The following is a 16853-nucleotide window of genomic DNA, read 5'->3' as shown; positions in this document are numbered from 1 at the left end:
TGGTGAGAATGTCACTGCCCGCCGTTATCGATATAATGATAACCGACTATTAGATGCCTGAAATTAAACCTCGTGGATTTATTGAAAGAACACTTCGGTAGGCAGATAATTTCACGTTTTGGACCGGTTAATTGGCCATCAAGATATCACACGATCACACCGTTCGACTTATTCCTGTGGGGATATATAAAGTTTAAGATTTCGCAGCCAATCCCGCTTCAATTGAGGCTTTGGAGCAAAAAATCACGCGTGTCGTTCGGCAGTTACCAGCCGAAATGCTCGAACGTACCTAAAAAAAAGTGGACTCAACGGATGGACCATCTGAGACGTAGCCGCGGCCAACATTTGAAAGAGATAATCTTCAAAAAATAAAGCCTAAAGAACGTTCTTTTTCATGTGCACCGCCAGAAAAGTCGGTTTAGATCTCAATTGTAGTTTGTTTGAGGTTCTAATTTTCAATTTAAATACAAATAAATCTCTTTATCCTTTCTATTTTCTCTACAGTCTGACTTCGGCTTCAGGTCTCAAATACCGCTACGAATAATAACATAGGTTGACTAAATAAAAAAACTGCTTTGAATCGTGTTTTCTAGCTACTTAATGAGGTCTTTGGCCCATTTTTAGAATCATCAGAAAGAAAGATTTTCAACAAATATAATGCCCCACTTTTTAAGAAGCCTGAGATTTCAACACGAAATATTTTGAGTAAAAATTAAGGTTTTTCTTCGTTTTAAAGTCGACATAAGATTACCTACTTAATTGTGTTGTGTGGAATGGGTTAACAAAGAGTTTTAAATCTTTTCATTGCTAACAACATTTAACAGTTTTCTATAAGACTCGTAGTGTTGCCGGAGTTCACCGCTTATACCGTTTTTACCCCTTAAGAATTGAAAGGCATACCCCTTCCTCTTTCAGAGCTCAGATTGCCCATAAATTATTTTTCATTTCATTTTTGATAAATTATTTTATAATTCGTTTCAAGTGGGTTTAAATCTACTATGCAATTCTCTCACTTTTTAACATTTCAAAGTTAAATCATATTTTAATATTCTAAGTCAAGTTGTTATAACAAATAGAGAATTCCAGTCTTGATTAACAAATACGCTTGAAAGATATTTCACTACAAAAATCGGTATATAGAACATACTGACACACGTCCTTGAAATTTTCTAATCTAAAAATAAGCTAAGATATTTTCTACATAATTCTTAATATCCCTATATCTGTTCTATCATTAGTCTATCCACTTGGTAGAAAGTATTTCACTCCGGCGCAACACAGAATTCTGCAAGGATTGATTACCACATTTCATTCACATGTTGCACGTGTCACCCCGGTTTCATAAATGGTCATAAGTATTTGCATAGCAAACTGGAGCATTTTCATCTGAATTCATTTGCTGCGCAGTCACAGAAATGCCAGCTGAAATATAAATTTTTACTAGCTTGCTGCAGATCCGTCGAAAAATACCAGAAAGTAACAAACGAAATGCTCATCAAAAAGTTTTTAGCAATAAAATTAAGCGAACAATGTTGAAAACCAAGTTGTTGGGTGAACATGCAGAATGAAAGCAGAGCATCTTTTATTTAATATAATATAATCATATAATATTCACATATAAATACATACAACAATTTAATGCTAAAAGCATACGCTTGTCCCCACTTGTCCAGTGAGACAGTAAAGGACGTCACCAAGCAGTTTGTCCTTCAACTAATATGCATACATACATACATAGAAACATATGTCTGACAAAGAGTAGTTATATATGTGTTGTAATACTTCGAGTATAAAGATTTTTTAATAAATACTCTGCGAGAAAATATCTCTGCAATGCTACTTTGTAGTATAAGGTTTTGAGACTCTTCTTCTTCTTTACTGGTTTAGACACAGCTTACGCAATTATAGCCGAGTTAACAACAGCGTGCCAGTCGTTTCTTCTTTTCGCTACGTGGGGCCCATTAGATATTCCAAGCGAAGCCAGGTCCTTCTCTACCTGGTCCTTCCAACGGAGTGGAGGTCTTCATCTTCTTCCGCTTCCCCGGCGGGTACTGCGTTGTATACTTTCAGAGCTGGAGTGTTTTCGTCCATTGGGACAACATGACCTAGCCAAGCGTAGCCGGTGTCTTTTAATTCGCTGAACTATGTCAATGTCCTCGTATATCTCATACAGATCATCGTTCCATCGGATGCGATATTCGCCGTGGCCAACGCACAAAGGACCATAAATCTTTCGCAAAACTTTTCTCTCGAAAACTCGCAACGTCGACGTATCAGTTGTTGTCATCGTCCAAGCCTCTGCACCATATAGCAGGACGGGAATTATGAGTCACTTATAGAGTTTGGTTTTTGTTCGTCGAGAGAGAACTTTACTTCTCAATTGCCTACTCAGTCCGTAGTTGGCGAGAGTAATCTTAGATTTCCAGGCTAACATTGTTGATAGTGTTTACACTGGTTCCAAGATAGACGAAATTATCTTTGACTTCAAAGTTATGACTGTCAGCAGTGACGTGAGCGTTAAGTATCGAGTGCGACGACTGTTTGTTTGAAGACAGGACATATTTCGTCTTGCCCTCGTTCACTTGTCCAGTCTGGAGAAAGCAGAACTAACGGCGCGAGTGTCGAGGCCGATGATATCTCGTTTGATATGGAACGGCTCGGAGAGGTCCTTCCCGATCCTGACGAAGCTTTTGGTGTAGCTCAAAGTCAGTTTACACAGGCGTATTAGTTTTGCGGGGATACCAAATTCAGACATCGCGGCATATAGACAGATCCTTTTCGTGCTGTCAAAAGCAGCTTTGAAATCGACGAAAAGGTGGTGTGTGTCGATTGTCTTCTCACGGTTCTTTTCCGAGATTTGGCGCGTGGTGAATATCTGGTCGGTTGTTGATTTTCAAGTCTAAAGCCGCACTGATAAGGTCCAATAAGTTTGTTGACGGTGGGCTTTAATCTTTCACACAATACGCTCAATAAAACCTTATACGTCTCTCCCTTTTTGTGGATTGGGCATGCTTTGTTTCTTCAGACGGGTAACTGCTATTCGAACTTCTTTATGGTCGGGCAATGGAACGTATGCTCCATCGTCGTCGATTGGGGAATCGGGTTCGCCTTCTCCTGCCGTTATGCATTCACTGCCATTTAGCAGGTTGGAGAAGTTTTCCCTCCATAATTTTAGTATGCTCTGGGCATCGGTTACTAGATCACCTCCTTGGGTTCTACAAGAGGATGCTCCCGTTTTGAAACTTTGTGTTAGTTGCCGCATTTTTTAGTAGAATTTTCGAGCATTACCCCTGTCGGCCAGCTCGTCAAGGCGCATTTCGGCCTCTCTCTTTTTTGTCTGCAAATGCGTCTCGCTTTCCTCTTCAACTCTGTTATATCCCACAGTAGTCCAATACCAGCAAATCCAACAAATGAAAAAGAAAGGAAGAAAAGAACGTGCGCAAAATTTCAGATCGATATCTCAAAAAATTAAGGAACTATAATCAGACAAACAGACAGAAGATCATGGCTAATGTTACTATGCTGCATGAAGCAAAAGACTCGGAGCACCTTAGGTGTTGGTACACTGGCAATAGCGAGTAGATCGAACTTCTTCTTTTAAGTAATAGGGAACTAAGCAACGTTATAGGGTTCATCTATCTCTGCGACCCCACCTTCAAAAGCACGCTCAAATAGAATCTACAGACAGTTGAGCATGCGCGGATGAAAACATGCCCTAGACACCATATAACTATTCTGACCGGATATAAAATATAATTATAAACGAGTTGAGTGTACATATCTCCTATAATTTAACTTAATAAAATTCGATCGTAATTCATTGATGATTTCGTCGAATATTGAATAACTATTAAATTATATCACTATATAAATAATCTCCGTCATTGACCTTTGCAAGTTTCAATATATATTATATATAATTGATTCCATATTACCCTAATAAAAGGCTATCAATTCGAGGATAGTATTCAACAGCAGGCTAAACTCTGCTATGTGTCGCCAATAATTTGGGTTGAAATATAAAGAAAGCCTATTTCAAAAATAAACAAGTTCTTTCAATTTTAAGGGTCTGGGCCATCCCTGGTAATATTCGATCTGACAATAATATTAGCATGTGTAGGTAGGTGATGTAACATTAGCTGTACTTTAAGGGATTGAAATTGTTTAATCCAAGAAGATTAGGGACAATTAGGGATGATTTACTCATCAAAATCATGCCGCCTTGATAACGTATTTTTTTAGAGGCTGTAAGCGATCAGTAGAACAATGATTGTAGTTACAATACTTACATACTCTTTTGGCTTTCGAGACAACCGGAAATTGTTTGAAACAGTCTCTCCTTTAAAATGATATGTATGGACGTGTACAATGTGAGCACTTTACTGTTACCTGCATAAAATTGCATTTGTCGCTATGCTCTGATGGTATTGTTAAAGCAAATGCAGATATATATACATATGTCTACATATCACAATATGTCTTATTTAGATTGTCAGTAAACATAAATCTGCTGAAAGGATAATATTTTATGCACAGTGATATATGGCAGGAATCCTGTTGCTGACAGGAAAGTAATAAATATTTGTTAAATTACTTAAAGGTATAAACAAAGAGTATCAGAAGCATTAAAAATTAAAATTGAGAGCATCGGTTAAATTGTGTAACTGAAATAATTTCTTCTTTTGAGTAGCTGATTTTAAACAATAAGCAACTAATTTACTAACTAACATTTCCAATGCACCTCTTTTACAAACTCTTATTTACGTAATACCAATACTACAAGTAGAAGAGACCCGGTCAAAAGCTAACATCCTGTCATTGTGCAGTCAGATCGGTTGCTCGCTGCATTCATTAAAATTATTCGGAGAATATTTTTTGCCGCTACAGCTACAATAACGAATACTGTATGTTTTCGTAGGGCATATCCCAGCTAGCTTTGTTGGTATTTTTAGAAAATTGGTATAGCTCTTCATTCCAACCAAGGCCACAACACCGCATTGTCTATGCTTAGGCACAATTATATAACTATCAAATTTCTCCAAGACAGTCACACATAATTTTGCACAGACCTTATCTCTTTTGGGTGGGTCATTCAGTTTTCTTAGAAATAGATGTTGGTTTCTCTAAGCTTTCTAGACGAAATTGTCTTTTTTCCTCAATGACATAAAGTTTTTTTATTACATTGATCACAATTCTCAGGTTTGGATGAGATTTTCATAACAATTTATAATCAATTAATCAGACAGTAAAATAAGTGGTATTTTTTAAGTTAAATGAAGCAATTGGGTATTGAGTCTTTAACCTCGTCTAAACTATAGGGTTTGTATGGAAAGTAATAGGACAGCGTCGATATAAAAAAAAATTTATTGTACCAATCGGTACAATTCTTTAAAAACTTCCAAAATAAGCTCCTCCTGCTTCGACGCAAAGCTGTGTTCCGTGAAGGCGTCACGGAAGGCATTATTCGGAATAGCCTTGAGAGCCGAGGTGCATGCTGCTTGGATCCCCCTTTTCGCCTCAAAATGTTTGCCTTTCATCGGCCTTTTTTTGGTAAGAAAACAAAAAATAATCCGGGGGGCCACATCTGGACTATAGAGCGGCAGCGGAAGCGTTGGGAAGCCGGCCTTGGTTAGGTAGCTGTTCACAAGAAAGGCGATGTGAGGCGAGCGTTTGATGTCAAAAAAGACAATGGCCATTACGGTCTTCATCAGTGACCTCTTCCCGGCCCTCCAAAAAAGACTGGATCTAGGTAAGCCTGCTTGATCATATCAAACGTCTCTGTCGCGGATTTACCGAGCTTCACACAAAATTTAATGGCGTACTTCTGCTCTAATGAAAGCTGCATTTTCGGCTTGCACCACTCACAGAAACACGTCGCGCGAAAATGTTTGTCCTGACTCTCCAGGTGCTCGGAGGCAACTGACCAGCCGCTTGTTCGTTAGCTAGGAACGCCCTCTACCGAAGTACATTCGTGGCGGAATAAAATCAGTCCTATCAGTGGCGTAGCTACAACTTCGGGCGCCCGGGGCCAAGGATGTTCTGCCGCCCCCCTTTATCTACCTACCTACAAGTTTCATGAGGTGGTTCGAACAAAAGTGATTTTTTACAAAATATCTTCGATATTAAGTATATAAAATTTAGGAACTACAAGCCACGCAAATTCTGAAGTTTACAAGACATCTACGTCCTACTTTTATTAAAGAGAGCGAAGAAAAACGAAGAACAAATTGGATTTTCGACAGAAAAAGTTTTATTATACATTTCTTCAATGGGACTGGAAGCCTACAAGACGTTAGCGACAGCTTTAAGAATACTACTCACTATACCTGTATCAGTTGCATCTAGTGAAAGATCTTTTAGCAAACTTAAATTGATCAAATCTTACTTGAGATCGACCATGAGTCAGAGTAGACTGTCCAATCTTGCGATTCTCTCAATAGAATGTGAAACTGCTTCAACTTTAAATTACAATGATATGATATGTGATTTTGCAGCGATCAAAGCTAGAAAAGTGCATCTTTAAGTTATATCACTATTTTTAAAAAAGATATAAGCCAAAAGATATAAGACAAATTCAAAGACTGAAGAGTATTCGAGTAAAAATTTATATTTTTCATTGTTATTCAGATTATTACATTGTGAGTGTACAACTCTTTGTCTTTTATAATAAATTTTGTAAATAAAATGTTGAATATGGCATATGAAATAATGCTGTTAGAAGTATCCTCACATTCTAACTGAGCAATTACTTAATTACTCTATTGTAAGGTAAATTGAGAACAGTTAATTGTTCATTAAATACTAACTGGGCAGTTACACTCGTGGCCACGCAAAGCTTACCACTATACTTAAATTTTTGTTAGATTTGTTTGGTTCGTTTGGGATTTTCTTCAATAAAATAAATAATAATAAGGTAAATTGAAATAATTTGCGATTTCGACATTGCTAATCAGTAGTCAACTTAGATAACTTTTTCGAAGAAAAGTTAGGATTTTCCTGTGAAGTCCATATGATCATCACTGTGTGCTCGGCTGCAGTTTGTAAACAAGGTGAAATCTGCCATTTTTACCATGGGAAAACTAACGAGTTTGCTTGAAATTTTGTGTTTCCATTAGAATAATGGTTATGGAGTCGTTAAATTGTTTTGGATAATCTTCTTTATCACGAATACAAGTATTTGAGCGACACAAAGCATTCAGAGAAGAACGTTAAATTATCACTACCTCTGTTAATGACGATAACATTGTTCGAGTGGAAGTCGTACTAGAGATTTTGGACAACGTAGCTGAGAACCCTAATCCAATCGGACTAAAATTGGTAGTTTCATTTGTCTTCAGTACTTTGATTGGTAGGAATAAGACTTTGGTTTTTGGTTTTTGGCTTTTAATCAAGTGTATTTAGAATTAAGATTAACCTAAAGCTTTAATTGCATATTATTTTCCATATGTGAAGGAAAAAAAATCCAATGTTTCGATGATAAGTTTGGTAGTTTTGAATCAGATTTGGTAGTCAATTTGGTACCCAAGAATTTTCTCAAGTGGTAACACTACCCTACATTCATTAAAAGCATCTTGATGACGAGACTTGGGTTTATGAATATGGTGTCAAAACGGTTAAAAACTTCAGCGAATGACGCTCCAAAAATTAACCGAAACCGTAAAAACAATAATTCGTTTAAGGCACTGAGGTCATCCCAACCGAGACTTTAAAACAAGTGTATGGTATGTTTGTAATGGCTCAGAAGCCAATATCGAAAGCCATATTAAATTTGTGTATTGCTTGGGTAGTCCATGTCAAACTTCATCAGATGGCATTATAATTGTAATATTCTTAAATTTCAATATAAACTTTTAAGTTATTGCAACTGAATAAAGAATGGATGTTTACTATTAAGAGTTTAGGGGTATATGTTTGTATATATTTATTTCCCATTCATCCAAATCATTATTAACGTTTTCACTTTTGAAGTCAATGTCTGCAGTTTCTGGATCCATCTACATATATTAAAATGTACATATGTATATACAAATCCCACACATGTCAACTCTTAAATGAACAAAATCCAAGCAAGATGTAAACATAATACAGACAATTCGTACGGCCAACCCGTTTGTGCCAACCAAATTAATCGGGGTACATTAAAAATATACAACAAAGTTGCCAGAGTAAAAGTGAAACTGTAACGAATACCGAACGTTGCACTCAAGTATACTGAAAACAAAATATACAAACATATATATCCAACATACTTGTATACTTATGTATATCCCTGCAGTTGATTTTGTAAAAGACTGCCAGCGAGGCTAAGCGCTTTAATCCGCCTTATTTATAGCATAGAATTATCCTATACGAGTGGAGGGAAGCAAGCAGCCGTAAACTGGCTAAAGAGCAGCTGCAGCGACAGATAGGTTAAGTCAGACGTGTCCTTGCCAGAGACAGATGTTAAAATAGCAAATACTCAATAAAAATGGGTAAACAACAATAAAAAAGGGCAAATACTCTTTTCAGTAAAATCGTTAGACACACTTAGTGGTGGTGATGGGAGGAAATGGAAAGCTATTTAGATTCCAAATAATAACAAAACATCATTTATTCGTACAGAGTAGATAAAAATAGAAAAGTATCTAAATATATACCAATAAACAAGTATATTTGAACGATAAATGTATTCAGTGTCAGCTGAACTGGTGTTAAAGTCATGACATATTCGTTTAGCGAGTAAAAATCATCCCTGCGGTCACTGTTATACCATTTGTAACGGTATGCTAAAGTGACCGTATTGACAATACGACAAGCGACATTTAATCGTGCTCTCTGAAGTTTGTTTATGTCGCCTGTTTGCCCTACGATAATCGAATGACGAATGAGTTAACAAAATGGCTGACTTCAAGAGTGATGGTGATAAAAAACATGCTCTTGGGTTAGGCATGCCTAAATTAAGGTCACGTACAAGTTATAAAAGTGTCAATATTTTAGCATATTTATTGAGTGTCTCATTATAAAAAGCTTATATATTCATTCGGATCGTTGGAGAATCGGATCATTTTCATTTACTTTACTTTATTTACTTTATTAAATGTAAAAATGCATTTTTTGGAAAATTTATAAAGGGTCGAACCGTACACTTTCCAGTTAATTAATATGCACCCTGGTTTTCACGCTTCAATAGCGATTCAAAATTTTTAAAAGTTCGATATTTCAAACATCCATATGAGCATAGGTTTTTAACTTCGAGCACATTCCATATTTCAGAGAAAATTGTTTGACTTTTCATGAGACCATCTAGTATGTTTATCCAGGAGAATACGTATGAAATCATAATTTAGCTTACTGAAACTGCATTTTAACTCAGGCCTAGATACCAGTGTAATACAACTTAAATACTCGTAAATGCATGAAATCTCTTCAACTATGATATCGAGATCGCCAGTAATGAATAGAATAATTTAAGCATTTCTGAATTATCTACCCTAAAGAACCTTTGCTAGGTCTTCTCCTTGTGGTCGTAATGACATATTGTTCAAAAACATTTGACCGTATTTAAACGACTAAAGGTTTAAATGGGAAGATTAAGGTTATGGACATATTCAACGAAAGAGTCATCTGTGTAAAGTGAGTTTACTGGTTCCAAAGTAGGAACGAATTCATAGTTTCAATCAAATGTTGAGCTTTCACGTGGCTTTCCAGTCATGATTTAAATAGAGAAGACTCCTAACTTCATCAACAAACTTACAGTTTTCAACTTTAAGTCCCGTTCTGGAGTTAAACGAATGTGGTCTATGTGAATTGCAGAAACCCACACTGTTAGTGCGATATACAGTTAAAATTACCCTATCATGTTCAATATAACTTCTCTGGTTTCACATACTATGATCTAAAGTACATTGAATGATACTTTCTGCATACATTCAAAGAACTTTTAAAGGCACCTTAAAAAGAATTGAAACCCTACATTAGAATGTCCCTTCGCCATGTTTCATCTCTTTTACACCATTCTTATACCCTGAATACGGTATAAGACGAGTCGATTTAGCCATATCCATCTGTCTATTTATGTATACGCAAACTAGTCCCTAAGATTTAGAGATCTCGATCTGGAATTTTGCACACAACCTTTCCTTGCCAAAAACTTACTTATTTGTCAAAGTCGCTGACGTTAGACGAATAGAGCATGTATGGTAGCTGCTATTGATGCTGAAAATCAAGTTCTTGTATAAAAACTTTTTTATTTGTGAAGGATATTATAGCAACCTTTTATTTGCGAAGGATATTATAGCATCGACGAAACCGAAATTAATGTTTTTTGTCAGTGCGTCAAGTGTTATCTCTAACCTAAAGACACTTAATTCAAGTACAATAAATTGTTTCGACAACTACAGCAATATACGTTTACAAATATTTATAAATAATAAGTTCCACTTCATTCATTGTACACAATAAATACCACACCATATTACCATATTATATTTCAACATATAACTCTTACTAACTGTATCAACTAACCTTTAACTTTTCACAGTTCCACCGTCAATTAAGGCTGTCAATCAGCTGTTGGGCGCCCCCGTTGAACGTGAAGTCACACTTGAATGCATTGTCGAAGTGTATCCGAAACCGCTCAATGGCTGGTATCGCAACGAAGGTAATGTATATTGCACTTAAACTGAATGCACTGTGGCAGTGACGTCTCGCCTCGGCTCGTCCGACGCTCTTGGCGTCCTGACTTCTCTGCAATAAAAACGTATCTACTTGTAGTACTGTAGTAAAGTCAATGTAATTGATGTAATTGCCTGTCATTTCTCATGCAACTCAATGTCTTGTTCTTGTTCTATTTTCTCTCCCCCATTTTTTCTCGTTTTATCGTTTTATCTTTTCGCCGCGGCTATCAATGTTGATGATGCTACCATTCGGATAGGTAACTTAAAACTGCATAGTAGCAACAAGTACAACATATCGGAGGCCATGATTAACTTGTACACGTGGCATCTCAACCTGACAATACGTCATCTGACAAAGGCCGACTTTGGCGCCTACACTTGTTCCAGCGTCAATGCGTTGGGCAAAAGCGAAGCGCGGATACGGCTGCAAGGTATGTAGAAGTGTTGTATGTGTTGTACATTTTTAAGTCACTAAGATTTAAAGCAGTGTTTGAATCATCTCATCAATCCCAGCAGGGAAAACAAAGAAGTCCCTTTCTAGTTGTATTTAATTTAATTTAGAAGCTTAGTCAGGACAATTTTCCATTTTTAGTGGGACAATTTTGAAATTTATTGTTTCCGTTTTAGAGAATTTACTATTTGTTTTCCTCTGTACACCCTTCCTTCAGTATATTAAATTGCTTTCGATTGACAGATCCGTAGCTGTCAACCTAATAAGCTAGAAAGCATCTGACACTCTATCTTCGACATTGAAATGGACGATGAGAGACAGATTACGTTCACCCAATATCTCCAAAGGGAAAGTCATACGATATTTGTAATTCGCTATTATCCAACTCATTCTGTCCATTATCAAAGAACTATGTGCCGAACTGAATATCGAGGCACAAATGGTCTGACTAGCAGACTAGATGTAATATTCTTTAATTACCACAAAAAAAATCGTCCGAATTCTGTTTAAAGATGAGAAACCTCATTCTCGAAACCTGAAGAGTTATTTCTATTATAATACATATTCGCTTTTATGACTTGTGAGCCATATGGCGGACCTTAAAGCTCTGTGCAGTTCAACGAACTCATCCACAACAGCCTGTGAAATGGAATACACCCTTCCTAGGCATCATATCTGCCAAATTCTCTCAGCTGCAGTACGACCGATTCTAGGTTGTTAATTAAAATCTTTACCGGAATGATCTAACGTCCATAGCCAGCACAAGACCTAGTTACACAACCTATTTTAGAACTGTTACTTTGTGGAACCAAATCAATTTTTTAAATTTTATTCCATTTTCATATTAAAGCTCATATTAATGAGATTTCATAAAATTAATTGACATTTTCTAAACTGTCCCTAGGAGTATGTGAAATGTTGCACCGTATACGGGTTGCACGGGTTCCTCTTAGGCTACCACAAACTGGCTCACCACGGGTGTAATTTGAACGCATTTGTACGAGAAAGGCATATGCCTAGCGCATCTCTTTTCCTGCGGGTATCCTAAACACGAGCATCTGCTCCGCGCATAGGTGGGAAGTTGTGAGTTTGAGAGCTTAGATGGATGGATTGGATCGTTATACATTGCAATTGCTTTGCCGGCACTTTTTTTTACCAATACACCCAAATGCATATGTGTCGATGCGATGTATATTCATTTATATGCAAACATGTATGCGGCACAATAATGAAGGGTATCATATGAGCCAACCGACCAACTACAACACACCAAGCGTGCTCCTACTATCTTTTATGCTTTCTTTTGCCATTATATGAGCGCGATAAATCAATGGGGATTTTAGTGAATGGTGAACAGTGATGCGGTGCTAAGTGTATATATGTATGTATGTATGTAGGATGGGTGTGGGGTGAGGTGAAACAATATCTATGAAACGAACCGGCAGTCAGCCAATGAGTTTATGTCATTGTGTTGTCCCAGCTCTCACTACAACTCATAGATAAACCACTCAGAGCGACAGCTATGTGTGGCTGTAAGCCATGCAGCTCAGCGGTCCAATCCATTCAACGCTGCGGCCTTTGTTCCAAGCGGCATCAGCATCGGATCGAGATACACCTATCGCTCGAAATAGATAGATAAAGTGTACGTGTGTGTATGTGTGTGTCGCACGGATGTAATACATCCACAATGAAGTATGGCACAATTTGGTGAAAAGTTTCTTCTTCGACAGCCGTTCGACAATAGATCTACAGCCATATCCGCTGCCAGCCGGCAGCTGGTATAGCCTCAGCTTCAGCCTCATCTTCCGCTAGAAAACAATAGAAATTGCTGCACACACATGCCATATGTATGTATATTCAAATAGTATATTAGTTTAATGTGTCTAATGCCCTAGGGATTTTCATTTCACTCGTCGATTGTCGATTGCCAGCAAATAGAAAACAAAAACAACAACGTTTAAACCAAGCCAAACAAAAACAAACAAAATCACAAAGCCAATTGCACACATATGCAAGTTGCGTACCCCTGCATTGGACCGACACAGCGGCAAACCAGCCAACATATGTACTCACACACACAAACACGTCCAAAGAGTGGTTTAAAAGACTTCTCCAACCGAAAATCGGTTTTACCGACAGCGCCGTTGTCTCTTTAGCTGTAATAAAATTTCATTTAAACGGATGAATGTGCGTCGATTCGATTTTATTGCCATTTCTCTCCATTCACTATGCGCCATGCGGGTGACAGAACTGTAAATTGAATTCATAGCTACTACGTGTTTGTGTGTGTGTCCGCGCTCCTTTGCCTTTTACTCTTTGGCCAACGTGGACTGTTGGCATTGTTCTGGCTTCTAAGCGCAGCTCATCGCTTGCATTTTTGTAGGTAGACTCTTGCATACGTACAAGTATGTATATGTATGCGGGTGTTTGTGTGTGCGTGTGTTCTGAAGAAAAATTATTTTCTCACCACCACGATTTAAGTGGGTAATGCAATGTGGAATTGTTAGTATTATAAAAGCTTTTGACTGCAATTCGTGAATTTATTGCATTATGACAGACAAAATGCGCCATTTCGTGCAGCATTTGCTCCGCTCTCTAGCAGCGGATGTTCTCAATGTCAAACGGTACATTAAATAGTTGCTAGCTTAGCTCAAGGATATGCATTTAATGTAGTAATTTGAAATTGCGCACAAAATATGCAGTGAAAAAGTAAATTAGGGCGAACTTTAAAAATCAAGTTTTTCAAAGACTGCGGCAGATCTTTTATTTTTTGCGAAAGAACTTTAAAACTATATTTTAAACTGCTGAAAACTAATTCCAGCAGGTATAAAGTAGCAAATGGTGGAAGTATTACATCTCATCGTTGTCCAAATAGTTGATAAAATAATAGACGAAGACCAAAATGCAACTTACAAACGGTAGCGGCTAGAGGCAGATAAAGAGTTATATGTAATTAAAGGATTCGGATGACAAAGCGAGTTGAAATCTGAGTGACTGCCTGTCCGTCCATACGACCATGCAGGCTTGGTAAAAATTAAGTTATTTTGATTAAATTTTTTACACGTCTTCCTTAGCAACATAAATAATAATTGAAACCCTATAATTTATCATGACTAATTTGCAGAACTGTAATTTTGTACACTTCTTATGCCAGTTTTAAAATAGGTGAATCGAGTCATAACCGCGCCCACTCTTCATTTAACGGTTTTGTTAATCCTAACTACCAAAATAAAATAAGTAAGACGTTAAAGACTTTAAACGTTACACGCGATGTGGTAAAAGAGGGCTTTATAGAAGCCATGTTCAAAACTGTAAGAGAAGCCTGGCACACTTCGACTAATTTCACCAAATCTCTAGATAAAACCTAAATCGGACAAACACCACACCCACTTCCCATCTTAGACAACTTTATATCAATTTAATACAGGTGTTGATGTTTGAGAATCGACGATTAACAGTCCTCTGACTTACTGGCATCGGTAGAATAACGGAAAGATCAGAAAAGTGAAAGCACGATTGATTCTAAAATCACTCAACTTTTTCGCGTCTGTGAAACTATGCTTTTCGACTACCATTATGTGAACGAAACGTATTATTACTATCGAAGAGTTTTGGATTCATGCTTACGACCCGAAAACAGACGATCGGTCGGCCGAATATCGGGCAAAGCCGAAAACACTACGTTAAAGCAAGTAAAAAATCTAGGTTGTATTGACAATTTTTTCGATTATCGAAAAATTCCCCGAACTCTTTCCTACCGGCCAAACTGTCAACAAGGAAAACTATTTAAGTGTTATGGACGTTTGCGCCAAGCTATTCGTAAAAAGAGACTGAAATTATGAAACATTTCATTCAAGACATTAAACGTGAACTACGGGTATTAAAGAATATTCCGTAAATTGACTTTAACAAAAACATTGAATGATCATACATATATTGTAATTATTTTGAAGAAAGAATTAAGAATTTTAAAATTATGATCAAAGTCTTACTATTTTTTGCTCATAATGGCACAAATCAATCAGTAATTAAAAATGTCAAAATTTTATAGGTTTTTGCTGCATTCTATTCCGGAATTTCAAAACTTGCGATGTACTGCTCTGTCAAAATCCTGACAAACGAAAGAATTAAACCAAGAAAACTTACATTCTCTCATGTAAATTGAGAACAGTTAAGTGACGGTATTGGAGTACAGAGACATATTTTTAAAATATAAGGTCTACTAAAACCTAGAATATATTTTTAAAATATAAGGTCTACTAAAACAAATCATTATTTTTCCATCGAATTGAAGATTTAATTCAGCATAGTTAGAAGTATCCGAAGAACCTTTTTGTACGATAAGTTGTTGCAAATTTGAAGGTACCATTAAATTAAAATGCCATATCTCTAGAAATTCTCGTCCCCATTGGACAAAAACTGGGACAGTCGATTTTCACAAGTCTCTATTAAGGTGAATTTTTCATCGAACTTATCTAATGGTAGGCCCAGGAATCTGTTTCGCCGGGTTCGCACCATAGGGAGATATCCTGTAACGGTACGAAGTGGTACAATTTGGTGCGTCTGAAGCTTCTTCGACTGCGTCTCATCCACGCGACTATATCGGTGCAGCCTAGTTGATAACTGACCGGTCGATAGTCTTGTATGTTGCCAACAATATTTATTTGTCCTATCCACAGAAGCTGCTGCTAAGAAATTTGAGAATTTTGTTGCGGCTCTGCTCTTTGGCAATAATCACTGGAAAGATCGTTTGTCCCGGTTCGCCACGATTCGACCACGACGGGTTTGTTTGACGTTGTCGTAAATTACTTTTCATAAACGGTCCGTTTACGAGATGAAACGATTCTTCTGAAGACTTTCGCGTTAACTCATATGGTACCCATACATCGAGCTTCCTTTTGTCTCCACTTTCCAGACGAAATCATCTACAACTTCAAAGCTTTGACTGCCCACAGTGACATGAGAGCCAAGTCGCAAGTACGACGACTGTTTGTTTTATGACAGGAGATATTTCGTTTTGCCCTCGTTCACTGCCAGACTCATTTGCTTTACTTCCTTGTCCAGTCTGGAGAAAGCAGAACTAACGGCGCGGGTGTTGAGGCCAATGATATCTATCAAATTTTGATAGCGTGGCGAGGGCAGCTCTCATAGCTGCGCTCCAAGCGCTCATAGAAGGCATGTTTGGTCACATCGTCCGTTTCTTCCGTCGGGGCGTGGCCTCAGATCAACGATGTGTTGAAAAACTTTGCTTTGATGCGGATTGTGGCTAGACGTTCATTCACCGGGGTGAATGACAGTATTCGGCGACGGAGTCTCTCTCCCACCACGATTTCCACACCAAACTTGCGCTTCTTTATATAGCCACTATAGTAAATGTCACAAGGACCTACTCGTCTCAGTCCTTGTCCCGTCCATCGCATTTCTTGGAAGGCGGTGATGTCAGCCTTTATTTTCACGAGGACATCAACCAGTTGGGCAGCGGCACCTTCCCAACATTCCAAGTGCATGCCCCCAATCGTAGTCCTTATTTCGTTTGCCATGGTCGTCATTAAAAGGGGTGGTCTCTCATCCGAGGCTGTCGTTTAGTTTTCATTGGTACTGTTTTTACGTGGCGGGTCCCAAACCCTGCCCACAACCCTGTTGAGGGGATGTTTCGCCATTTCACTTTAACTCGTCTTCAAACAGAGGATAATTAGTAAAAGACCTGAAGTCGTGAGCTGCTTGAGCCTATGTAGAGAATGTTCCTT

General features: G+C 37.7%; 1 protein-coding gene and 1 long non-coding RNA gene across 2 annotated transcripts in view; both read left to right on the top strand.

The window, feature by feature from the left end:
- Window positions 1-16853, top strand: part of LOC126752725 (uncharacterized) — a 216222-nt gene that overhangs the window by 126834 nt on the left and 72535 nt on the right. The window lies entirely within an intron of this gene.
- The window catches only part of LOC126752717 (lachesin), a 241696-nt gene that overhangs the window by 183631 nt on the left and 41212 nt on the right, over window positions 1-16853 (top strand). Inside the window, exons 8-9 of the mRNA XM_050463694.1 lie at window positions 10520-10639; window positions 10913-11086. Of these exons, the coding sequence (XP_050319651.1) occupies window positions 10520-10639; window positions 10913-11086 (294 nt within the window). The remainder of the gene's footprint in view (window positions 1-10519; window positions 10640-10912; window positions 11087-16853) is intronic.

The sequence above is a fragment of the Bactrocera neohumeralis genome, chromosome 3, assembly GCF_024586455.1.
Source record: "Bactrocera neohumeralis isolate Rockhampton chromosome 3, APGP_CSIRO_Bneo_wtdbg2-racon-allhic-juicebox.fasta_v2, whole genome shotgun sequence".
In the NCBI taxonomy this organism is placed as follows: domain Eukaryota; kingdom Metazoa; phylum Arthropoda; class Insecta; order Diptera; family Tephritidae; genus Bactrocera; species Bactrocera neohumeralis.
The sequence above is the reverse complement of the archived record's forward strand: the minus strand, read 5'-3'. Positions and strand labels throughout refer to the sequence as shown.